Raw genomic sequence first — 22,417 nt, 5'->3', positions numbered from 1 at the left:
CGGAAACGACTAGTCGTTTCCGGCTTCTGCGGTCCGAGAAGACGGTTTGGGGCTGTGGGAAACCGAGACCCAAGGGTCAAAGGCAGGTCCTTTGCGGAGCTGGGACTCCAGTCCAGGGCTCCAGGCCTGCAGGCCTCCGACGAGCCCAGCCGCCAGCGTGTTTACTCGACATAGTTCAGGGCCAGGAACCGGGCAGCGTGGGTCACCATGGCGACGCCGGCTGGGCTGGAGCGCTGGGTGCAGGACGAGCTGCACTCGGTGCTGGGGCTGAGCGAGCGGCACGTAGCCCAGTTTTTGATCGGTACCGCGCAGCGATGCGCCTCGGCCGAGGACTTCGTACAGCGCCTGCGAGACACCGATACTCTGGACCTCAGCGGACCGGCTCGCGACTTCGCCTTGAGACTCTGGACCAAGGTGTCTGCAGGGGCGGGGCGGGGCCCGGCGTGGGCGCGGCGGGAGAGCAGGTGGAGCGGGGGCGGGGCCCCAGGTTGTCTATCCAGGTGAGGCTAGGCTAACTGTCCTTGGGGGAATTAAGTAAGCTCGGTTACACCAGCACCTAGCTTTTATCCGTTGTCGCCTGGGTACTGTACTAGGTGCTGGACGTGCAGCTCTGGGGAGAAGTTCAAGGACCGTTAGGTGCTATAGAGCAGTGTTTCACGAACTTTAATAGGCCCTTGTTTTAATGTGGATCCAGATTCGATAGGTTTGGGGTGGGATCTTAGTTTTTGCATTTCTAGCTAGTTTTCAGGTGAAGCTGATGGTCCACGGACAGCATTTTGAGTAGCAAGGCTATAGAAGAAATGTGTGAGAAGTGCTGTGGTAGGGCACAAAAGGTAAGGGTAGTGATCAGGGGAAAGCAGGCCCAAAGATTCCCCGGAATCTGTCTGATAGATAGAGAAGGGGGAAGGAGTAAAGGTGTAAAAGTGAATTCCTGGAGGACAGGACTGTGTATTGCTTGTCTTTGTATTTCTTCCACCTGACAACACCTTACAGAACAGGTGCTTAGTAAGTATATCGAAGAGTGAAAGTGTTCAACGTGTTCGTAGAATGGCAGGTAGCCTGCTTGAGTTGTCACATATGGTTCCTGGTGAAAGATGAATTTAGAATCTAAGTGATATGAGGATAGGGACTTTATGTAAATCCGTGTAGCATGTATCCCTGGAATCTGGTACGGTGCCAAACATATGACAGGCCTCTGTAAACCAATCCTTGTAGCATGTCAGTCCTTGCATCGTGATGACTTAATTGTGGGGAAGAACAGAGTCTGAGCAATTGAGAATTGGTTTTGAGAATGTAGGGACTTGCCTTTGTCCCAGGGCGTGATCCTGAAGTCCCAGGATCGAGTCCCACATCAGGTTCCCTGCATGGGACACCTTAAAAAAAAAGAAAAAAAAAAGAATGTAAGATAAACTCCATGAGGGCAGGAATTTTTATTTATTTATTTTTAAGGATTTTATTTATTTATTAATGAGTGACACAGAGAGAGGCAGAGGGAGAAGCAAGCACCATGCAGGGAGCTCAATGTGGGACTCAGTCCCAGGACTCCAGGATCACGCCCTGGGCGGAAGGCAGACCCTCAACCGCTGAGCCACCCAGGCAGGAATTTTTGTCTTGTATTTATTCCTGTGTCCTTGATCCCTAGCAAGTACCTGGTACATCAGACAGGCTTCAATAAATGTTTGTTAAATGAATGACTGCAAGGAGGTTCAGAAGCTGAAAGGCCCAGTTCAGGCTGATGAACATGGTGTGAAGCCATGAGGAAAAGAGACAATGAAGGTTAGTTTAAGATCAGGCCATTCCAGGCAGCCCGGGTGGCTCAGCAGTTTAGTGCCTCCTTCGGCCCAGGGCATGATCCTGGAGACCCAGGATCGAGTCCCACGTTGGGCTCCCTGCATGGAGCCTGCGTCTCCCCCTGCCTGTTTGTCTGCCTCTCTCTCTGTGTCTCTCGTGAATAAAAAAATAAAATCTTAAAAAAAAAAATCACGCCATTCTTTAAATTTCAGAATGGGGCAAAGTAGATGGGTAAAAATCAGGAGTTGCTCACATCCCATTATCTTCCCTTCTACTGATAGGTACCACGGAAGGCGGTGGTAGAAAAGCCAGCTCGGGCGGCCGAGCGAGAGGCCCAAGCCCTGCTGGAAAAGAACCGATCCTATAAGTTGCTGGAAGACAGTGAGGAGAGTAGTGAGGAGACCGTAGGTAGAACTGGGAGCAGTCTCCAGAAGAAGCGTAGAAAACGGAAACACCTCAGGAAGAAATGTCAGGAGGAGGAAGAAGAGGAGGAAGAGATTTCCGAGAAAGGGAGAAGAAAGACAGGGTAAGTTAGAAGCAGAGTGAGAGAGGGTGAGGCAGGGGATAAGGGGGCAGTAAGCTTCCTAGGAGACCTTATGTAATCCTTTGGACTGGTTTGCAGGGGGAGTCAACAGACTGAGAAGCCAGAATCTGAGGATGAGTGGGAGCGGACCGAGCGAGAGCGCCTTCAGGACCTGGAGGAACGTGATGCCTTTGCTGAGCGGGTTCGGCAGCGAGACAAGGATCGGACTCGCAATGTCCTGGAGCGGTCAGACAAGAAGGTGCATAGGAGCAGCATGTTCTGTAAATCCCCAAGAAGATCCCTGGGTCAGATCTGAGCTTGGGTGTGATTGCAGAGATAGGGCTCTCTGGGAAGACCAGGATGGCCTCTGGAGGTGTTCATCTCTGTAGTAAGAGGACCCAGAAGGGTCTGCTGATCCTCTGCTCAACCTGTAGGCCTAGAGATTCCCCCCTGAGAAGGGACATTTCTGTATGCTATAGTATATCCAAATGATCCTTGTGATTCTAGAGAGGGAGTGGCTGTGGGAGATTTTGGCCTCACAGCCCTGCACCCTTGGATTCTTCTAGGCTTATGAAGAGGCTCAGAAGCGCCTCAAGATGGCTGAGGAAGACCGGAAAGCCATGGTGAGTCCCAGCGCCCAGGGAGCCAACATCAGAGGGCAAAAGGAAAAACAACTTTGTGATGAAGTGGTTTAGGGTAGGGAAAAAGGATACAAGGAAGTACAGTGAGGGTGCTGATGGGGTGTCAGGTCTGGGGTGTGAGGTCTGTGTTGACAGGAGCCTGCCAAGGACAGACTTAAGTTGTAGAGGGAAAGAAGCTACCTACAGACCCTCCTGACTCCTTAGGATTGAGTCCAGAGTGTTTTCGTCAGGGAGATGTGAGCTTTGCTTGCTCCTGAGACTTAAGGAGCCGTACTCAGTCAGCTGGAACATCAAGGGGTGTGGTTGGAGGACAGGGGCAGGGGAGTTGTCCCATTGCCTAGGAATGTGCTATTTTTTTTTTTTTTTTTTTTTTTTTTTTTTTTGATGCAAATGTTTTTATTTTGCCACTTAAACCACAGTTTCCTTGTGCTAGCCTGACAGGGGCAGGGATGTGGGCAGGCTGCTGGACTGTGGGTTATAGCAGGAACAGGAGGGTTAGTAGCAGGAGTGGTGAGATGCTCAGTGTGAGTGTCCAACACTTAGGGGAATATCATGCAGCCCAGGTGTACTGTTAGATGGGAAGAGCTGAGGCGCGGTTTCTTCTCATTCTGGTGAGGAATGGGTCCCATATAACCTAGAGCTCAGGAGACATTTCCAGTCCTGTTCCAAATGGAGCAGGCCAGTGGCAGTAGTCTTTCATTTACCCCTGTGGGGCTATCTGTCTCCAGTCTCTCCTCCTTCTTTACCTCCTGGGCCTTTTGGCAAAAGTCCCTGTAATTCCTGGGGAAGATAATGCTATTCCCAGCTCCTTCCCTGGATCAGTGTCTGATTTGATGGAGGTAGCTTGTAGGGCCTGGCTTCTTCCAGTTCCGGCGGATCCTGGCACTTGTCCTCCTGGAGTTCAGATACTGATCACCAGAAGCTGTCTCCGTGCTACCACTCTGTGGGTTGGCCAGTGGAGCGCAGGGCTCGGGGATTCTGAGCCGGCTGCAGTGGTGCAGTGAGTGGGCCAGTGGTTTCAGCCGGGGGGGCCTCTTCCTACGCAGCCTCCTCAAGGCTTCTGCCACACGGTGGTCTCCTGCACACTCCCAGATGATCTGTGCTCGCTCCTCAGCCAGCTGGTCCCCACTGCGCTGAAACAGGCCCTGGATCTGCAACAGCTCAGCGTCCTGGAAGATGTTGGCCGAGGCCTGCTTGCGGCCCCGGGCTTCGGCTGGAGCTTGCCAAAGGGGCGGCTCACTCACCACAGAGGCTGGGGTGCCCATCCTGGATGCTCTGGCTGCCCGAGGCGGGCCACCTGGGTCACAGCCGCGACTCGGGGAGAGAGCGCTCCCCGGCCGGGGAGGAGCCAATCCTCGGCCGGAATGTGCTATTTATTCAGCTTAAGCACACTTGATTCCAGATGCCTTCCCTTTTTTTTTTTTTTTTTTTTTAAATATTTTATTTATTCATGAGAGACACTGAAAGAGAGGCAGAGACACAGGCAGAGGGAGGAGAAGCAGGCTCCATGCAGGGAGCCTGATGCAGGACTCGATCTCGGGAATCCAGGATCGGGCCCTGAGCTCAAGGCAGACGCTCAACCACTGAGCCCCCCAGGGGTCCCTCCAGATGCCTTCCTACTATCTAACTCCTCCATCCCAAACATGGCCGTGTGATCCTCCTCTATTCCCCAAGTTGGTCTTCTCTCTGACTGGGGACACAGCCCTCGCAATTCATGAACTGAACTTGTTATCATATGAGTTTTGGTAGAGCTGGCGGTTTTCCAAAAGTCTGGTCTTCTCAAGTAAGGTCACATTTCAGTTTCTAAAAAGAATTTTGAGACTTGATGTCCTAAGAATGGCCTAGTGGAACTCAGATCTCCTGATCAAGCCATCTCATGACCCAACCCACAAAATGACTGTTGTCAGAGACTTCTAAGATATCTGTCAGTATAGATGTAATGTTTTTATTTCCCAGAATTTAATTTAATTTCCTCTCTCTCTCTCTCTCTCTCTCTTTCTCTTTCTTTCTTTCTTTTTTAAGATTTTATTTATTCATGAGAGACACAGAGAGGCAGAGACACAAGCAGAGGGAAAAGCAGGTTCCCTGCAGGAAACCTGATGTGGGACTTGATCCCAGGACCCCAAGATCACGACCTGAGCCAACGTCAGATGCTCAACCACTGAGCCACCCTGGCATCCCTGGTGGTTCAGTCTCTTATGTTTGTTTGTTTCCTTTTGCTCTCTCTCATCTGGTACCATGTCCCTTATTCTGGATTTATCTAACTCTTATCTTGTGGTATTGAGTTCTTCTATGCCCTATGCTTCCTTTAGAGTGGAAATTGGGACCAAATATTGCCTCAATTCAGATTAAAAAGTTGTGACAGGAACACTTCTTAGGTGGTGATGTACCCTTCACATGACACCAATCACTTTAGGGGGACATACAGATTATGTACCTGTTAGTGCAGATAGCGTTTGTGCCAACAGCCTTTCATCTAAAGGTTTTAGCATAACTAGCACTACTAATGCTTTCCTGAATCTGCTGTTTCACTGGGGATTGCAAAGGTGATTTTTGGAGTGTGACATTCCTCCTACATTTATTGGCTAACCTTTTATATAAAGAGCTTTTCTTTTTTTTTTTTTAATTTTTTTTTTTTTAATTTTTATTTATTTATGATAGTCACAGAGAGAGAGAGAGAGAGGCAGAGACACAGGCAGAGGGAGAAGCAGGCTCCATGCACCGGGAGCCTGACGTGGGATTCGATCCCGGGTCTCCAGGATCGTGCCCTGGGCCAAAGGCAGGCGCCAAACCACTGCGCCACCCAGGGATCCCAGGCTAACCTTTTATATAAAGAGCTTTTCCTTAACTAGAAATGAGCAAGGGGCCCTGGTAGCTTAGTATGTTAAGCATCTGAATCTTTTTTTTTTATTTTTTATTTTTTATTTTTTAATTTTTTTTTTTTTTATGATAGAGAGAGAGAGAGAGAGAGAGAGGCAAAGACACAGGCAGAGGGAGAAGCAGGCTCCATGCACCGGGAGCCTGATGTGGAATTCGATCCCGGGTCTCCAGGATCACGCCCTGGGCCAAAGGCAGGCGCTAAACCGCTGCGCCACCCAGGGATCCCTGAATCTTTTTTTTTCAAAGGTTTTATTTTATTTTATTCTTTTAAAGATTTTATTTATTTATTCATAGACACAGAGAGAGAGGCAGAGACACAGGCAGAGGGAGAAGCAGGCTGCATGCAGGGAGCCTGATGTGGGACTCGATCCTGGGTCTCCAGGATCATGCCCTGGGCCGAAGGGAGGTGCTAAACTGCTGAGCCACCCAGGTGTCCCTCAACTCTTGATTTCAACTCAGGTCATGATCTCAGGGTGGTGAGATCCAGCCCCGAGTCATTCTCCGCCCTCAGCGAGTTTGTTTCTCCTTCCTCATCCTTGGCCCTCCCTCTACTTGCATTGTGCATGCTCTCTCTCTCTCTCTCTCTCTCTCTCTCTCTCTCTCTCAAATAAGTAAGGCTTAAAAATAACCAGGAACGAGCTGCAATTCTTTCTTCAAAGGCTGAGCAAATGGGGCACCTGGGTGGCTCAGTCAGTTAAGCATTCGACTCTATCAGCTCAGGTCATGGTCTCAGGGTTGGGAGGCAGAGCCCCATGTCGGGGTTCGAGCTCGACAGAGCTTCAAGAAATGTGGAGTCTGTTTGAGTCTCTTTCCCTCAGCCCCTCCCTGTTCATGCTCTCTCTTTGTCTAAAAGAAGAATCTTAAAAAAGGCAGGGCAAATGTTTAATTACTAATTTTGAAAGTAAGGAGTTTGATGTAATAGTCATCTCACTGGTGGTAAAAACTTGTTTCCCATGTGTTGTGTATATGTGTGTCACACTGGACTCATGAGTTTTTATTTTTCAATATTTTACAGTTGCATATGATTTTTTCTTTTTGATACTCAAATTGCCCTGAGTTGGGTTTTATCATTGTTGTTATTTATTGTTTTAGTAATCTCTACACCCGGTGTAGGGCACAAACTCAGGACCCCGAGATCAAGAGCTGCCTGCTCTTCCGACTGAGCCAGCCAGTGCCCTCAAATTGCCCTTTTTTGGGGCCCATATTTTAAAAGAACTTCCATGTGCTTCCCCCATCAGGTTGAAAGAGTATTTGATTGTGGTACTCAGATTAGATCATGAGCATAAACTCCTTTTAAGTCTTCACAGAATAAGCAAGAAAAGCCAAACAATTAAGTAGAATCAGGGACCCCCAGGAGAGGGCTTGATGAAGTTTGGCCACCACAGTGGAGGAGGCTGTTTTGATCCCAGGGAAGACAGTGTTGCCACAGTGGGCAGGCTCATGGTGAGAGCTGAGACAAGCCTTAAGGATGATGTGACCAGTCTTTATCTGTCATCCATTATGTGTCCTGAAAACCTCCTATCAAAGGAAATATGTAGAAGCTAGCTGCAAGATTGTATGAGGCGAGGAGAGGTTAGTCCCAGAGAGCTAATAAGCATTTCTGATTACATCTTGCAAAAACACTCTCTAATGCTGTACTTCCATTTTTTGTATATACTGTATTCCCCCCCCCCCCCTTTTCCAAACTATAGTCATTTGATTTAAGACCAGGGAGCATCTAACTAAGGCAGAAGATTACCTTCTGTTGGCACATCCAGTGGTTACCAATAGTCTCACTTGTTTTCAGATTGAGACCTGTGCTTCTAAATGCTGGTATTAGCCCTTTAGTTTTCCTCCTTTCTTTTTTTTTTCTTTAAACATTTTATTTATTTATTCATGAGAGACACACACAGAGAGAGAGAGAGAGAGAGGCAGAGATACAGGCAGAGGGAGAAGCAGGCTCCATGCAGGGAGCCCGACATGGGACTCGATCCTGGGTCTCCAGGATCAGGCCCTGGGCTGAAGGCGGCGCTAAACTGCTGAGCCTCTCAGGCTGCCCTGTTTTCCTCCTTTCCACTAAGTCGAATAAAATAGAATAAAACCTAAAACATTCAAATAACCCTAATGCATCTATATTGACCAGGATGGCGAAGCTGTCCAGAAGGGCCTTCAAGCTGGATTGTGCTGCTGAAAGATAGTGTTGGGGGTCAGTGTGTGGCTTTCAGAGAGGCCCAGTTTGGGGCAGGTCAGGTTGGACATTGCAGAAGGACACTGCTGGCCTGTTGGGGGATTTGTCACTCTTACAGATAGGTAAGGAAGGGGGTTGCTGTTCCAGCAAGATGAAGATTTGGCTACCCTGTCCTGACCCAGGTTCCCGAGCTGCGGAAGAAATCACGCCGCGAGTACTTGGCTAAGCGGGAGCGAGAGAAGCTTGAGGACCTAGAGGCTGAGCTGGCTGATGAGGAGTTCCTTTTTGGGGATGTAGAGCTGAGCCGACATGAGCGGCGGGAGCTCAAATACAAGCGGCGAGTGCGGGATCTGGCCCGAGAGTACCGGGCGGCTGGGGAGCAGGAGAAGCTGGAGGCCACCAATCGTTACCACATGCCCGAGGAGACCCGAGGCCAGGTGAGGCAAAGCAGAGTCCACTTTAGCCCTGCTCTCCAAGCTGAGTGGAGGGAAGTCTTCAGGGCTTTGGACAGGGCCTCCACTGGCCCCTTCTTGGTCTTGCCTTTCCTAGTGGGTAGGGATAGTGACTGGAGAGGAGAGACCTGGGAAGAGGGCATCCTCTGTCTTCACATGTCCTTCTCTCCACAGCCATCACGAGCTGTGGATCTAGTGGAGGAGGAATCAGGCGCCCCTGGGGAGGAGCAGCGACGCTGGGAGGAGGCCCGGCTAGGGGCAGCATCTCTGAAGTTTGGGGCCCGAGATGCTGCCTCCCAGGAGCCCAAGTATCAGCTGGTGCTGGAGGAAGAGGAGACCATTGAGTTTGTCCGGGCCACTCAGCTCCAGGGCAACGAGGTGAGCAGGAGAACTGTGGCACGTTCTAACGAGGTTGGAAAGCCGACCCTGAAGCTCACACCCCTCCTCCTCTGCAGGAGCCATCAGGCCCATCGCCTCCATCCCAGGCCCAGCAGAAGGAGTCCGTGCAGGCTGTCCGCCGCAGCCTCCCAGTGTTTCCATTCCGCGAGGAGCTCTTGGCTGCCATTGCTGATCATCAGGTCCTCATCATCGAGGGTGAGACGGGCTCCGGGAAGACCACCCAGATCCCGCAGTATCTCTTTGAGGAGGTACAGTCATCCGCACCCTCCAGGTTACCGGCCACCGGCCCTTGACAAGCACAGTCCTGTCAGAGCTCTTTTCACATGTTGTTTTGAGCAGTCACTTACCTTTTCATCTTTAATCATAGTCTTCTCCATTAAATTGTGAGTTTAAGAATAAGGGCAAACTTGTTTCCTGTTTCTGTTCTCACTTCTAACACAGTATCTGTGTCTAGTGCCAGCATTCGTGTTGGAAAGATGCATAAACAGGTAGATGGTGGGGTTGGGACCTTCCCATACCAACCCATTCAGCCATCGGTCCTCTGCAAAGGACAAAGAACAAGGAGTCAGAGGATTCATTTTCTTGCTTTTTCACCTTCTCTGGCTCCCCCTTGCTTCTGGGTCTGCCCTAGTTGGTCTGTCCTTTTCCATCTCAGATCTAGCTGAGCCTGAATGTGATCACCCAAAAGTCTGGGACCCTCAGAGGGTCGGGTTTTCAGTTTCTGTCTGTTCCTTCATCTCCCCCTGCCCTGTCGTGCACTTACACCTTTTTTCTCTGAATTATCCTAGGCCTCAGGAATATATTTAGCAAAGGGAAAACCTCTTCTCTTGTCATTCAGGGATACACAAAAAAGGGAATGAAGATTGCCTGTACCCAGCCCCGGAGAGTGGCAGCCATGAGTGTGGCTGCCCGAGTGGCCCGGGAGATGGGTGTGAAGCTTGGGAATGAGGTGAGATCTGTGGGGCCTAGGTAGGGAGGGGAGCCTCTAGGGTCTGGGACGTAGCCCACACTGCATAGGGCTTCACACCACACGTCCAGGCACTGACCCCTCATTCCCTAGCCCTGCACTCCCTTCCAGGAGTACCAGCCCAATCTCGATCGTTAATGGTCCCCTTGACAGGTTGGCTACAGCATCCGCTTTGAGGACTGCACATCAGAACGAACTGTCCTCCGCTACATGACAGATGGGATGCTCCTCCGGGAGTTCCTCTCTGAACCTGACCTTGCAAGTTACAGGTACACATGGGGTCACCACGTCCCACCAGAGAGCCACCACCATTCCTGCCCAGTCTGCTGCATTCTGACCCTTCAGCACCTTCCTGTGTCTTCTTTAATCTCTAGCCTATTTTTCCTTTCTTGTCATCCAGCTAGTTTGGCCTTTGTCTTCTGATTAGCCCACCGGTTCTTTTTTTTTTTTTTTTAAGATTTTATTTATTTATTCATGAGAGAGAGAGAGAGAGAGAGAGAGGCAGAGACACAGGCAGAGGGAGAAGCAGGCTCCATGCAGGGAGCCTGACGGGGGACTCCATCCCAGGTCTCTAGGATCATGCTCTGGGCTGAAGGCAGGCACCAAACCTCTGAGCCACCCAGGCTGCCCAAGCCCACCAGTTCTTGAAGCTTGATGGTGTGGACAGTCCTAGGACTGACCTGTAGGCACCATGGAGATGGGGTAGAGGGACTGCAGAGATAGACCCCCCACCCCCCATTGCTTGCAGTGTTTAGAAAAACACCAGGATGGCAGAATGGTGCTCTAGAGACTTGAAAAGCCACGTGAAGACCCTTTGAAGAAACTTAGAATGTCCAGCTTAGAGAGAAGAGACTCAGGGAGACATCCTGGTTCCTTCTAAATATGGGAAGGGCTGCTCCGTGGAAAAAGAGGTCAAGCTTGTTTCACGTGACTGCAGCGAGCACAACTAGCAACCACGGGAGTGGCTATAGGGGAAAGAGGTTTCAGTGCAACACTAAGAAGCGAGAGTGGTAGAGATTGAGGCCCTCAATTGAGGTAGAGATTGTGTGCTGGGGCCCTCATCTTGGGCCTTTGGCCCAGGTCTTGGAGTAGCTTGGTCTGTGAATAGTACATTCCCAGTGCTGGTGTTGGCCAAGCAGAGCTTGGATAAATATGTGTTTAGGAGGAGAAGGGATCTGTGCATGGGCTGCTGGTGGGATCAGGCCAGCTGAGCAGTATGTGGTTTCTCAAATCTTAGGAGGCTGTGAAGTTCTGGTCCTAGAAGATCACAGATGGAGCAACAGGACAAATATGATCTGAGCTTTCACATCCCTTGCAAAAATCTCAGAAACCATGGAAGGCCAGCTAGTGCAAGAGTGTTTAGGGTGTGCGGTTTTCCTGTCAAGCCAGCCTGCTTTGTGAAACAGCTGGGGACTTCACTGGCATAGTCAGGGATACGCACAAAGAATTGAGGTCAGGGGTGAGCTCCTGCAGGCATGGCTGTCACCTGAGAATCCAAAGACTTTAGCAAAGATATCAAAGATGTGTCCCACATATAACTAAGGAGGAGACCAAGAAGCCCGCAGAGCCCTCTAAGATTGGGGTAGAAAGGCCTACTGGGGGACACCTGGGTCCCTCAGTGGTTGAACGACTGCCTCTGGCTCAGGGCATGATCCTGAGGTCCCAGGATTGAGTTCCATATTGGGCTCCCCAGAGGGAGCCTGTTTCTCCCTCTGCTTGTGTCTCTGCCTCTCTCTCTGTTTCTCATGAATAAATAAATAAAACCTAAAGAAAGAAAGAGAGAGAGAGGAGACGGAGAGAGAGAGAGAGAGAAAGAAAAGAAAGACAGACAGGCTTACCTGGTTCCTCTCTCCAGAAGGATGCAGCAGGACCAAGAGACATGCACAACAGCAGTCTCATGGAAGCCTAGGAGCTCCTGGGCTGTGCAAATCCTGGTGCTTCAGGTCTGTATGTTCATTCTCAGCCAGCCTGGGGAGCCCAGCCTTACTCCCAAAGGCCCTGTTCTCACTTTTTTCCCCCCCTTTAAAACAGAAACTCTTATTTCTGTTGAGTCTAACAGATCCATGACTCTGATCCAGAGAGCATATGTGACTTGTCCTGGCCTTGGCTTTCAGCCTCCAGATCTTGGCCGTTGTTGTCTGTCCAGGCTGAGATAAACTGCAGACTGCGGGCCCTTGGCTTGCTTGCTTTCTTTCTTTCCTTTCTTTCTTTCCTTTCTCCTTCCTTCCTTCCTTCCTTCCTTCTTTTCTTTTCTTTCTTTTCTTTTCTTTTCTTTTCTTTTTCTTTTCTTTTCTTTTCTTTTCTTTCTTTCTTTCTTTCTTTCTTTCTTTCTTTCTTTCTTTCTTTCTTTCTTCTTTCCTTTCTCTTTTCTTTTCTTTCTTTCTTTCTTTTCTTTTCTTTTCTTTTCTTTTCTTTTCTTTTCTTTTCTTTCTTTTCTTTTCTTTTCTTTTCTTTTCTTTTCTTTCTTTTGGCTTTCTTTAACATTGTATTAGTCTTCCTTAACTGGGGTGATTGGCCTCTCTTTGGAACCCCCCCTCCCATATTCACCATTGGGCTCTTTGCTTTCCCTTTGTGCCCTTGTCCAGGGGATCCTGTTGTCCTCTCCTGGGCAGCTCTCCTGGCTCACAGCTCTCTTGTTCTTTCCCCAGTGTGGTAATGGTAGATGAGGCTCATGAACGAACCCTACACACAGACATTCTCTTCGGGTTAATCAAGGATGTTGCTCGTTTCCGGCCTGAGCTGAAAGTCTTGGTGGCTTCAGCCACACTGGACACTGCCCGTTTCTCCACCTTCTTTGATGATGCTCCTGTCTTCCGAATCCCTGGACGCAGGTTTCCAGTTGACATCTTCTATACCAAGGTGCTCCCCTCAGGGAGGATGGGCTGAAGTGCGAGGCTGAAAAGCTTGGGCCTTTGGAGAAGGTAGTCCCAAGGAGGGAAGGAGAAATGGAGAGTCTGAAGAAGAACTGGGATAAACTGATTATTGAGCTGGGAGAAGAGGAAGTTTCTTGAACAGATGGCCTTCCTGTGACCCTCTCCTCCTCACCCCCAGGCTCCAGAGGCTGACTACCTAGAAGCTTGTGTGGTGTCTGTGCTGCAGATCCATGTGACCCAGCCCCCTGGGGATATCCTGGTGTTCCTGACAGGACAGGTGTGAGACATGGGGCAAGGGACAATGAGGTGTGTATCCCAGGGGAAAACAGAGCTGGCAGGTGGGCCTTCTGTCACTCTGGGACCTGTACTGCTCTCCCCATCCCAAATCCAGGAGGAGATTGAGGCTGCCTGTGAGATGCTCCAAGATCGCTGCCGCCGCCTGGGCTCCAAAATCCGGGAGCTCTTGGTGTTACCCATTTATGCCAACCTGCCTTCTGACATGCAGGCCCGTATCTTCCAGCCCACACCCCCGGGGGCACGAAAGGTCAGTTGGAGACGCCCACATTCTTCACCCCTATAGTTCACACAAATAGTGAAAAAGAGGGTGTGTGCCTGCCCTATGCAGGCTATGTCCTGGGCACTGCTGCAGCTGCAAGGCTTAGTTGTAGTCAATCCCTAGCCTCCAGAGCTGGAGAGAGAGGGTGAATTCAGCAAATATTTGATCCAGTTAGTAAGTATGTGGAGATGCAGAGGAGAAGGGAAGTCCTCAGGGTGCCAAAAGGTGGGATTTGATTTGGATCTTTAGGGAAAAAAAGGTAGGTAATACCAGAGTAAGGCTTAAGGTATGTTTAAGTCAGAATGTAATCCAAAAGGCTGAGGGGAAGGTTCATGTGGTGAAAACAATTCTGGACTGAGATTAGGGAAGGCCTTTGATAGCAGTTGGAAGCATTTTGACTTTAGATGATTGGGTTTTGAGCGTAACTTCCATCCAACAAATGTATAACAAGCTCCTGCCATGTGCCAGATACTCTTCTTGGGCATGAAGATACAGTGATGAACAGAACAAAGTCCCTAGCCTCACAGCCGACAGTCTAACTTAAATTAGGAGACAGTGGACGCGTAGATGCCTGATGCTGATTTGTGACCAATGCTGTGGAGAGATATAGCCCAACATGGGGGAAAAGGAGACTGACTCCAGGGAGGCTGGGAGTGAGCAATGTCAGGAAGGTAGTTTCCTTGGGGTATAGGGAAGGTGAAAGGGAAGCTGAGGCCTGAACCCAGTGAGGGAGGGAGCCAGGCTGATAGCTGGGAAGGGAGTGTGTCCAGCAAAGGAAGGCACTCATGCAAAGGACCCGAGTGAGGAGTGTGCTCAGACCAGCCAGGGAGCAACTGTGCAGGAGTGGAACGACGGAGCCTGTAGTCCTTGGAGATGAGATCAGAAAGGTAGAGCACTTGGAGACTTAAGGGGCTTGGATATAATTCTCCAGTAGGATGGGAAGCCATCAACGGATGGTGTTAGTGATGTGACAGGTTTACATTTTTAAAGGACAATCTGGGTGCCAGAAGAATGCCAGGTAAGCAGGACTTGGAGTAGAGGCAGGGAGACACATGAGGAGGCTATTGAAGGAAGTCCTAGCTGAGGAAGATTGTGAAAGTGGTAGTGGGAAAGATGGAGGCAGGGACCTGGACTCCCTCTCCCATCTCTAAAAAAAAAAATTTAACTCCTCCCATTTCCTTTCCGCCTTATGTCTCTTTTCTTTCTTTCTTTCTTTCTTTTTTTTTAAGATTTTTATTTTTTTAAATTTATTTATTCATGAGAGACACAGGCAGAGGGAGAAGCAGGCTCCATGCAGGAAGCCCAATGTGGGCCTCGATCATGGGTCTCCAGGGTCATGCCCTGGGCTGAAGGCAGGTGCTAAACCGCTGAGCCACCCAGGGATTCCCTTATGTCTCTTTTCATTCCTTCTCTCCTTGACCCCTTCCTGGCCTTGTCCCTGTCTTCTGACATTAGGCAATAATCCTCTTTGCTCCTGTCCCTTATCTGTGCCTGCTTCTTTACTCAAGTCTTCAGGATTACTCTTTCTAGGGAACTTGGTGGGTGGGGTCTCCGGGTGACTACATCCTCTCACTCAGGTGGTTGTGGCAACAAACATCGCTGAGACGTCACTCACCATTGAAGGCATCATTTATGTGCTGGATCCAGGGTTCTGTAAGCAGAAGAGCTACAACCCTCGCACAGGCATGGAATCCCTCACTGTCACACCCTGCAGCAAGGTCAGCCTGCTTGTACTCTCAGCAGTGTCTCTGTGGGGAAGGTTCGAGACTCAGGAGGCTGTGGGGGGCCTCTTAGAGGACCGGAATAAGCAGCCTACGTCTTCTCAGGTTTCTTGCATAAATATTGCGCTTCCTTTTTCTCCTCACCAGTTGTCAGCCAGCCTACCTCTCCTTTCTTTCCAGGCCTCAGCCAATCAACGAGCTGGTCGGGCGGGTCGGGTGGCTGCTGGGAAGTGCTTCCGCCTGTATACTGCCTGGGCCTACCAGCATGAGCTGGAGGAAACCACAGTGCCTGAGATCCAGAGGACCAGCCTGGGCAATGTTGTGTTGCTGCTCAAGAGCTTAGGTTATTGGGTTCGCCCAGTCCTGAGAGAGAGGGAGGTGGGGCTAGAGTCACAGATCCCTGCAGAGAATCTCTTCTACCCCTCATATCTTTCTTCAGGGATCCATGACCTAATGCACTTTGATTTCCTGGACCCTCCACCATATGAGACCCTGCTGCTGGCTTTGGAGCAGCTGTATGCTCTGGGAGCCCTCAACCACCTTGGGGAGCTCACCACGGTGAGGTGGGATGGCAGCATGGTCTGGGGCACGATGAAGCAGTTGGGGTGAGCTCTTGGGTGCTGGAGGGGCACCAGAGGGAGGACTGGCCTCAACTCTTTTTCCTCTCCTTAGTCTGGTCGAAAGATGGCAGAGCTACCGGTGGATCCCATGCTATCTAAAATGATCTTGGCCTCTGAGAAGTAAGCACTGTGCTCCTACCCTACCCCATACCTGCCAGCCTGGCTAGGCCCCCAGCACCAGCACACGAACTGGCTGTGCCTCCTCCCATCTCTGGGCCATCTTTGTGACCTTGCTCTTTTTCCTTTCTCTCTCTGCTGTGGTATTCTTTAACAAATAAATTATTAGAAAACTCTTTTCTGCGCCTTTGGAGGCTCACAAGGGCAATAAGACATTTATCAAATGGGTAAGATTGACAAACAGAATTTGGGGGTGTAAATTGGTATGGAAGACTCAGCACCTGTGGGGAGAGCGCTGTGTGTGGACTGGTCTGGAGAGTCTCATTCCTGAGGTTTGGGGTTGTAACATTGAGATGTGGTTATGGAGGGACCACCTTTAAATGCCATTCCTCTGCCATGGTTGAGGTCAGAGGTCATTACATGAACTTGAAGTGCTGTCTTCCCTGACGCCCTTACTCCACACCTTCCTGCCGCAGAAGTCCTTCCTACCCTCAGAGGTCCCCAGTGCCCTCCTGCCCCCAGTTCCGTGGAGGGCCCTCCTCTGCCACTGTTACGTCTGCAGCCCACCTCCTCAACACCCCATGGCCAGCACCACCACCAAATCCATCCACTCTGACTTGTAGCCCTTACCCCACCCGGCAGTCTCCATGTGAAGACACATGTCCATAGAATGGTCGCTTACCCCACCCTGTGTACCTGTGTGTCTTCCTTTGAACCTTGTGCTTTGGTCTTCCTGCCCCAGGTATAGCTGTTCGGAAGAGATTCTGACAGTGGCTGCCATGCTGTCTGTTAATAACTCTATCTTCTACCGACCCAAGGACAAGGTAGTTCATGCTGACAACGCCCGTGTCAACTTTTTCCTCCCTGGTGGAGACCACCTGGTTCTGCTGAACGTCTATACTCAGGTCACTGGGCTTAGGTGATGGGACTGAGGGAGGCACAGGGGACTCTGGCTTTGCTATGTACTTAACCTCCCCCCTTTTTAACCATCTTCACAGTGGGCTGAGAGTGGCTACTCTTCTCAGTGGTGCTATGAGAACTTCGTACAGTTCAGATCAATGCGCCGAGCCCGGGATGTGCGAGAACAGCTGGAGGGGCTCTTGGAACGCGTAGAAGTTGGTCTCAGCTCTTGCCAGGGGGACTATATCCGTGTACGCAAGGTCAGCATTTCTTTAGTCTGCTGCTGTTCCTCCCACGCCCTCAATCTCCAGAGGGAGCTGCTCTGGGTGCCTGTAGCAGTCCCTCCAGCCTGAGGCTAGGCCTCTTCCTCTGGAGAGTGTGCTCTTCCGTGCTTTCTTCCCCAGACCACTGAAGGTGCCTTCTCAGTGGGTTCTTCATGCATTCCTTACCTTTCTAGTTCTCCGAGGGCCTGACCTAAAAAGGGTAGTGAGTGCTTAGGGTCCCCAGATGTGTGGCTTTTCCGGTTGACTTTCTCTCCTGTCTGCCCCTCAGGCCATCACAGCTGGTTACTTTTACCACACGGCCCGGTTGACTCGTAGTGGCTATCGCACAGTCAAACAGCAGCAGACAGTGTTCATTCACCCCAACTCCTCCCTTTTTGAGGAACAGCCACGCTGGTTACTCTACCATGAACTTGTCTTGACCACCAAGGAGTTCATGAGACAGGTGAGGGGACCTTCCTTTGCCCAGGAAAGTGAGGATGTGTGGGGAGGTAGGATACTAGCAAGATTCAATTTGCTGAGACTAGCTGAGAAACAGGAAAACATTAATTTAAGGTAGGATAAAATAGAAAGGCGTGGTTTCTGTCAGATGTGTCAGCATCTACTAAGATCCAAGAACTGCATACTCATTCAGGGAGTATTTGAATGCCTATTGTCTCAAGTGTTAAGGATACTGGGGTGAGAATGGTGAACAAAGCAGAAGTGGTCTGTGTCCTGAGTGTACTTTACAGTCTTTATGATTAGGTTTTTTAGGGATAGTTTATTGGGAATCCTGAAGGACTTGTAGAGGTGTGTCTGACCTTGAGGTATAGAGTATTAGAGCCTGGCACCTTTACCCTAGTCCTACAGTTGAAGGTAGAAGAAACTTTTTAAGATTTTACTTATTTGAGAGAGCGAGCGAGCACACAGTGGGGAGGGGCAGAAGGAGAGGGAGAAGCAGACTGTCCGCTGAGCAGTCTGATGTGAGACCTGATCCCAGTACCCTGGGATCATGACCTGAGCTGGAGACAGATGCTTATCTGAACCATGCAGGTGCCCCAGAAGAAACTTTTTGATCACACATACATTACTGTGCAAGTTGGAAAAAGGTGAACCCTACTGATTTTTTTCTCTCCTCTTGTAGGTATTGGAGATTGAAAGCAGTTGGCTTCTGGAGGTGGCTCCTCATTATTATAAAGCCAAGGAGCTAGAAGATCCCCATTCTAAGAAAATGCCCAAAAAAATAGGCAAGACACGGGAAGAGCTAGGATAAAGAGAAGGGGAGGCAAGCCGAACTCAACATCAGCTCCTTTTCCTTCTGTACGTTATTTAATATCTACTTTTGGAATAAAGCTTGGGGTAACTTTTATTATTTTTAAAGATTTTATTTGAGAGAATTTTTTATCTTAAGTAGGCTCCACGCCCAGCATGGAGCTTGAACTCACAACCCTGAGATCGAGTCATATGCTCTACTAAGCCAGCGAGGTGCCCTAAGCTTATGGGAACTTTTGAGATACAGAGAATGTGACACGGAAATTCTCATATATTCACTTAAGACTTTATTATTTACAACTTAAATTACACAGCAGCTTTACACAGCATGAGATGGCAAAAAAGGAGAGCAAAAGAAGGGAGGAAGCTGGCTCCTGAGATTCTAGGCCACCTCCACCTCCTCCTCTTGTGCGTACATAGCAAAGTCTTCAGTGCTGCCTCCACTCCAGTTCCTGGATCAGGTCTTGGAACAGAGGTGTAAGTTGGGTTCTGGCTCTGACAGTCCCAGAGCCACCAGGGCTCCCACTAGCAGCTTCTTCACAGGCGTTGGGGCTGAGTGTGAAGGCATCAGCTGCAGGAACAAAGGTTAATGCCAGCTGATGGAACGTTCTGCCCCCTTCACACCATCCCTACCCAGCCTAAGGACTCACTTTGTCTAAGCGATGGCGACAAATGAGGCCGTTGGAATTCAGGTAGAAGGTGGAATAGGCATCATAGGTCCTGGTGTAAGGGAAAAAGAGAGTCTGACTGAGGGTTCCAAAGTTTAATTCAAGCATCTGTTTAAACCAGTACTTCCTAAATTTTGCTACATATTAGATCATCTGGAGAACTCGAATCCTGATGACCAGGCTGCACCCCATCCCACTCAAATCAGAATGTCTGGCACCAGTATTTTTTGAAGATCCTTAGATGACATCATCATGCTGCAAAGTCTGAGAACCACTGGTTTGGGCTGAGCCTAACAATTTCCTGGGATTCTCTTCCATGCCAGAAATTTTATGAAATACTCACCTGAGGTTGTGAGGCTCAACTTATTAGACGGGATTCTTCATTTTTTCAGTAAATACTTGAATGATTACTATGTGCCATATAACGTACACAAATAAACTGATTCTAGAGGTTTCCTTTTTTTTTTTTTTTTTTAAAGATTTTATTTATTCATAAGAGACACAGAGAGAGAGAGAGAGGCAGAGACACAGGCAGAGGGAGAAACAGGCTCCATGCAGGGAACCCGATGTGGGACTCGATCCCAGGTCTCCAGGATCACATCCTGGGCTGAAAGCGGCACTACACTGCTGAGCCACCTGGGCTACCCCCCTTTAAAAAAAAAAAAAAAAAAAATTGGTCTAGAGGTTTCCTAACACAAAGTCTTGATTTCTCCCATATTAAAGTATATGAAAACAAAATCCCTGTCCTCAAAAGGCCGAAGTCAGGGTTGATCAAGGACTCTCTGGAAGACCAGACAGACCGGAGCCCTAAAGGTAATAAAATTAGGAAACTGGATCTTTTCTCACTTGTCTTACCGATAAAGCTCTTCCTTGTCCCGCTTGTAGAAACGCAAAAAGAGCAGGTGGATGGGCAGCCCCACAAGCCGCCAGCGGGCTTGCAGGGTCCAATTCTCTGGGTGGCGGGTCAGCTGCAGAACCTCCAACCGAAGCTGTGCAAAATAGTTCCAGGCTAGGAAGCGGCAGAGGGTCAGTGACAGAATGTACCACATCCGGCCCCTAGAAAGAGATGGGAAAGATTGCTCATGATGGCATAATCTGAAAACCAAACTGGCCTCTGGGGAATGGGAAACAGTTGTGAGAAGTGGCAGGACCTTCTCTGGTCAATGAAAAAGATCAAGTAGAAAACACAGGGTGCTTTTCCTCCCCGAGGCCCTACCAGTGCCTGGATTCTCACTTGGTACGGATGTTCAGGATCTCATTGATGAATTCCACATCTGATGAGTAGAGAGTATAGTCGTGGGAGTGAAGGAAGAGATTGGGAAGCTAGGTGGAAGAAGAAGGCATCAGCCCCAGTAGGAAAGAAAAGATGATGCTACTTCTCAGTTTTCTCTTTTTGATGCTTCTTTACTCTCCTCTGAGTAAAAGGTCATCTCATCCCATGTTTAACTTCCCTTAAATCCAAACTGAAGAACATCTTTTCCTTAGGAAATGTTTATAACATATATATATATCCTTACCTCGTAATTCCAAGAAAACCCAGTTGACTAACACTCTATTTCCAAGTATTACCTACATCCCTTCTCAATGTGGATGAAGGCCACTTTCAAGCTGACTTACCTCTTGTCTGAGTCTCTCATACATGACAGCCAGGTGCTCCTCCATACTCGGATCTCCTGATGGAGTGGCAGGGGAAGGGCGAGCGGTCCCAGGGGCTTGGAAAGGTATCAAAGCCCCAGGACAGGGGCAGGGAGGTCCCTCAAATAGGCTCCTAAGCCCATCCAGGCAGCCACTATGCATTTCAGGTCCTGGTCCCTCCTCCCCCTTTCCTGGAGGGAGAACCACCCATGGTGAGCTGAAAGCCTGGATCTGAGGGAGAGGTAGTGGGGGAGCTCCAGGAAGCAGCCAAATGGGAGAGAGTGGGGGCGGTAGAGACCAGACAAGAGAAGATGGAGAAGTTGTTGTGGAGTGGGGCCAGAGGGGTGGGAATGGTAAAGCCCGTGGAGACAGCTGGTCCTAAGGGGAAAAATAAAAGGAAAAAAGATAAGAATCTAGCTGCCTGATGTCCCCCTCATCTAAACTCCCTTCATTGATGTGTTTCTAATCCCACCTGCTCCTCCTGACAAGAGATGAAATTAGAGGAAAATGGGATGAATTCATCTTCATCTCTACTGAAAACAGGAGGAAAAGAGTTTCCTATGACATAGGTTCAAGTAGTTCCCCAAAACGTTAGTAGACCTTTACATTGTTTAAGATCCCAACACTGTTTGGGGGCAGTTCCGATTCTCTTACAGAAAGAATCCTAATACGTATTTTGAAAAATGAACAAGCAACAGGCTTTAGTGTACTGTGGATGAAATCACGTTAGCCTGTAACAACTTCAGCATGGAGTGTGCGATAGAGAAAAAACATCCAACTGTACGCAGGAGGCATTTCTCTGAGCTCCGATTCCACTGTGACATCTTGGGCACCCTCATGCCCTATGCTTATCTCTTCTTCTTCTTCTTTTTTTTTTTTTTGCTTATCTCTTCTAAAACGAAGACGATGCAGCCATACTGAGTTATTACGAGAACTATACGACATGATAAACGTAGATAAAATTTCGTCGTCTATAAAGTGGTACGTACATGCAGGCTACGATCGTTTCGGGCCCCTCTAACGACACACACGCCTAGGAGACCGTTAGAGGCAGGGAAGGTTGGAAGTGCGATGCGCGGGAGGTCACCTACAGTCGGGCCTAGACGAGTCCTTGCTCCCTCAAGGGCCCCTGGGGGTCCCACTTCCGGGGAGGCTGGCCCGCACGCGGGCACCTGGGCGCCCGAGGGCAGCCAACGCGGGGGGCGTGGCCCCTGTGCCCGCCGGGCCTCGGCGGGAGCGAATCTTCGGCCACCCCCAGGCCAGCCTTCCCGGGCGACGGCTATCCCAATGGAAGACTCGCGGCCCACTCGTCTGTCTGGTCCGGCCCTGAGAATTCCGGGGCGGCTCCGCGGTCAGGCTGCGAACCTCTCCGCCCCTTGTCCTTCAAGTCACCTCCGGGGCCAGGTAACCGCGGGAACGCGGGCGAAATGCAGTCGCGTCCCGCCGCCCAGACCCGGGAAAACCCACATCCCGTGCACCCCACGGCTGGCTGCGCAGCCTTCGGGTCCCCGCCAGCGACCCCGCGCCCCTCCCGCGCCGCCCAGCACAGGCGAAAAGCGGCAGCAGGACGCTGCTGCGCCTGCGCGGACGAGGCGCACGCTCCGCCCCCCGCGCCGGCTCTGAGGAGGGTCCCCTCCCCTCCCCTCCCCTCCCGATCCTCTCTGCCCTCACCTGGGGTCGAGCCTGGTAGGCACGGAGGCAGGGGCCGAGACGCCGGGCCGCCCCCCGGGTGGGCTGGTACATGATCTTCCGGGAGCGGAGACTGCGCCTCCGGTGTCCGGCCTCTGGCCTCCTCACAGGGTTGACCGCGCCCCGGAGCCGGCTTCTTGAAGGGGAAGGGGGGGTGGAGGGGCTGAAGGGAGGGAAAGCGGAGATGGTGCGCGCTTGCGCACTGCAGCGGGCTCCAGAGAGGCGGCGAGGGCCTCCGTCCGCAGTGAGTGCGCCTGCGCTCGCCGGCTGTGGCGGCTGCCTCACA

At 50.3% G+C, this 22,417-nt stretch overlaps 3 protein-coding genes across 6 annotated transcripts; 1 reads left to right on the top strand and 2 right to left on the bottom strand.

Annotated features, from left to right (window-relative positions):
• DHX16 (DEAH-box helicase 16) lies at nucleotides 1-18,247 on the top strand. Of its 3 annotated transcripts, none has more exons than XM_035697794.2 (20): nucleotides 1-414; nucleotides 2,073-2,317; nucleotides 2,414-2,573; nucleotides 2,881-2,937; nucleotides 8,185-8,439; nucleotides 8,629-8,832; nucleotides 8,910-9,048; nucleotides 9,642-9,802; nucleotides 9,974-10,089; nucleotides 12,469-12,679; nucleotides 12,872-12,970; nucleotides 13,085-13,237; nucleotides 14,827-14,967; nucleotides 15,151-15,313; nucleotides 15,410-15,528; nucleotides 15,643-15,710; nucleotides 16,450-16,612; nucleotides 16,706-16,867; nucleotides 17,160-17,333; nucleotides 18,012-18,247. In XM_035697794.2, exons 1-20 carry the CDS (start codon nucleotides 208-210, stop codon nucleotides 18,138-18,140), a joined length of 3,126 nt encoding a protein of 1,041 aa, XP_035553687.2. In that variant the 5' UTR covers nucleotides 1-207; the 3' UTR covers nucleotides 18,141-18,247. The 3 variants fall into 3 exon arrangements, 2 of the variants coding, with proteins under 2 accessions (XP_035553687.2, XP_025273854.3); XM_025418069.3 differs by having other exon boundaries at nucleotides 2-414; nucleotides 8,910-9,101; nucleotides 9,692-9,802; XR_007401412.1 differs by lacking the exons at nucleotides 17,160-17,333; nucleotides 18,012-18,247 and having other exon boundaries at nucleotides 8,910-9,101; nucleotides 9,692-9,802; nucleotides 16,526-16,612; nucleotides 16,706-16,733.
• Nucleotides 3,306-4,313, bottom strand: LOC125752287 (arginine vasopressin-induced protein 1). Its single transcript, XM_049092506.1, has one exon. The coding sequence runs from the start codon at nucleotides 4,218-4,220 to the stop codon at nucleotides 3,774-3,776; it is 447 nt and encodes a 148-aa protein (XP_048948463.1). The 5' UTR covers nucleotides 4,221-4,313; the 3' UTR covers nucleotides 3,306-3,773.
• A 156-nt stretch (nucleotides 18,248-18,403) lies between the features above and the next one.
• C12H6orf136 (chromosome 12 C6orf136 homolog) lies at nucleotides 18,404-22,402 on the bottom strand. Of its 2 annotated transcripts, XM_025418085.3 has the most exons (6): nucleotides 22,114-22,388; nucleotides 20,425-20,820; nucleotides 20,042-20,130; nucleotides 19,663-19,863; nucleotides 18,790-18,859; nucleotides 18,404-18,710 (listed from the first exon to the last, which is right to left on the bottom strand). In XM_025418085.3, the coding sequence occupies exons 1-6, from the start codon at nucleotides 22,183-22,185 to the stop codon at nucleotides 18,597-18,599; spliced, it is 942 nt and encodes a 313-aa protein (XP_025273870.1). In that variant the 5' UTR covers nucleotides 22,186-22,388; the 3' UTR covers nucleotides 18,404-18,596. The 2 variants fall into 2 exon arrangements, with proteins under 2 accessions (XP_025273870.1, XP_035553692.2); XM_035697799.2 differs by lacking the exons at nucleotides 18,404-18,710; nucleotides 18,790-18,859 and adding an exon at nucleotides 19,266-19,456 and having other exon boundaries at nucleotides 22,114-22,402.
• Between the last annotated feature and the right edge of the window lie 15 nt (nucleotides 22,403-22,417).

This window comes from Canis lupus, chromosome 12 (genome assembly GCF_003254725.2).
Source record: "Canis lupus dingo isolate Sandy chromosome 12, ASM325472v2, whole genome shotgun sequence".
NCBI classification, from domain to species: Eukaryota; Metazoa; Chordata; class Mammalia; order Carnivora; family Canidae; genus Canis; species Canis lupus.
This window is presented reverse-complemented; position numbering and strand designations above follow the sequence as displayed.

What these genes read in the sequence shown, in the direction of transcription:
- DHX16 (XM_025418069.3), top strand. Translation starts at nt 208, where the DNA reads ATGGCGACGCCGGCTGGGCTGGAGCGCTGGGTGCAGGACGAGCTGCAC. An exon ending in TGGAGCGGTCAGACAAGAAG is followed by an intron (nt 2,574 to 2,880) that starts GTGCATAGGAGC and finishes GGATTCTTCTAG; the next exon opens with GCTTATGAAGAGGCTCAGAA. An exon ending in ATGATCTTGGCCTCTGAGAA is followed by an intron (nt 15,711 to 16,449) that starts GTAAGCACTGTG and finishes TTCCTGCCCCAG; the next exon opens with GTATAGCTGTTCGGAAGAGA.
- LOC125752287 (XM_049092506.1), bottom strand. Translation starts at nt 4,220, where the DNA reads ATGGGCACCCCAGCCTCTGTGGTGAGTGAGCCGCCCCTTTGGCAAGCT.
- C12H6orf136 (XM_025418085.3), bottom strand. Translation starts at nt 22,185, where the DNA reads ATGTACCAGCCCACCCGGGGGGCGGCCCGGCGTCTCGGCCCCTGCCTC. An exon ending in CCTACCAGGCTCGACCCCAG is followed by an intron (nt 20,821 to 22,113) that starts GTGAGGGCAGAG and finishes TTTTCCCCTTAG; the next exon opens with GACCAGCTGTCTCCACGGGC. An exon ending in ATGAGAGACTCAGACAAGAG is followed by an intron (nt 20,131 to 20,424) that starts GTAAGTCAGCTT and finishes TCTTCCACCTAG; the next exon opens with CTTCCCAATCTCTTCCTTCA.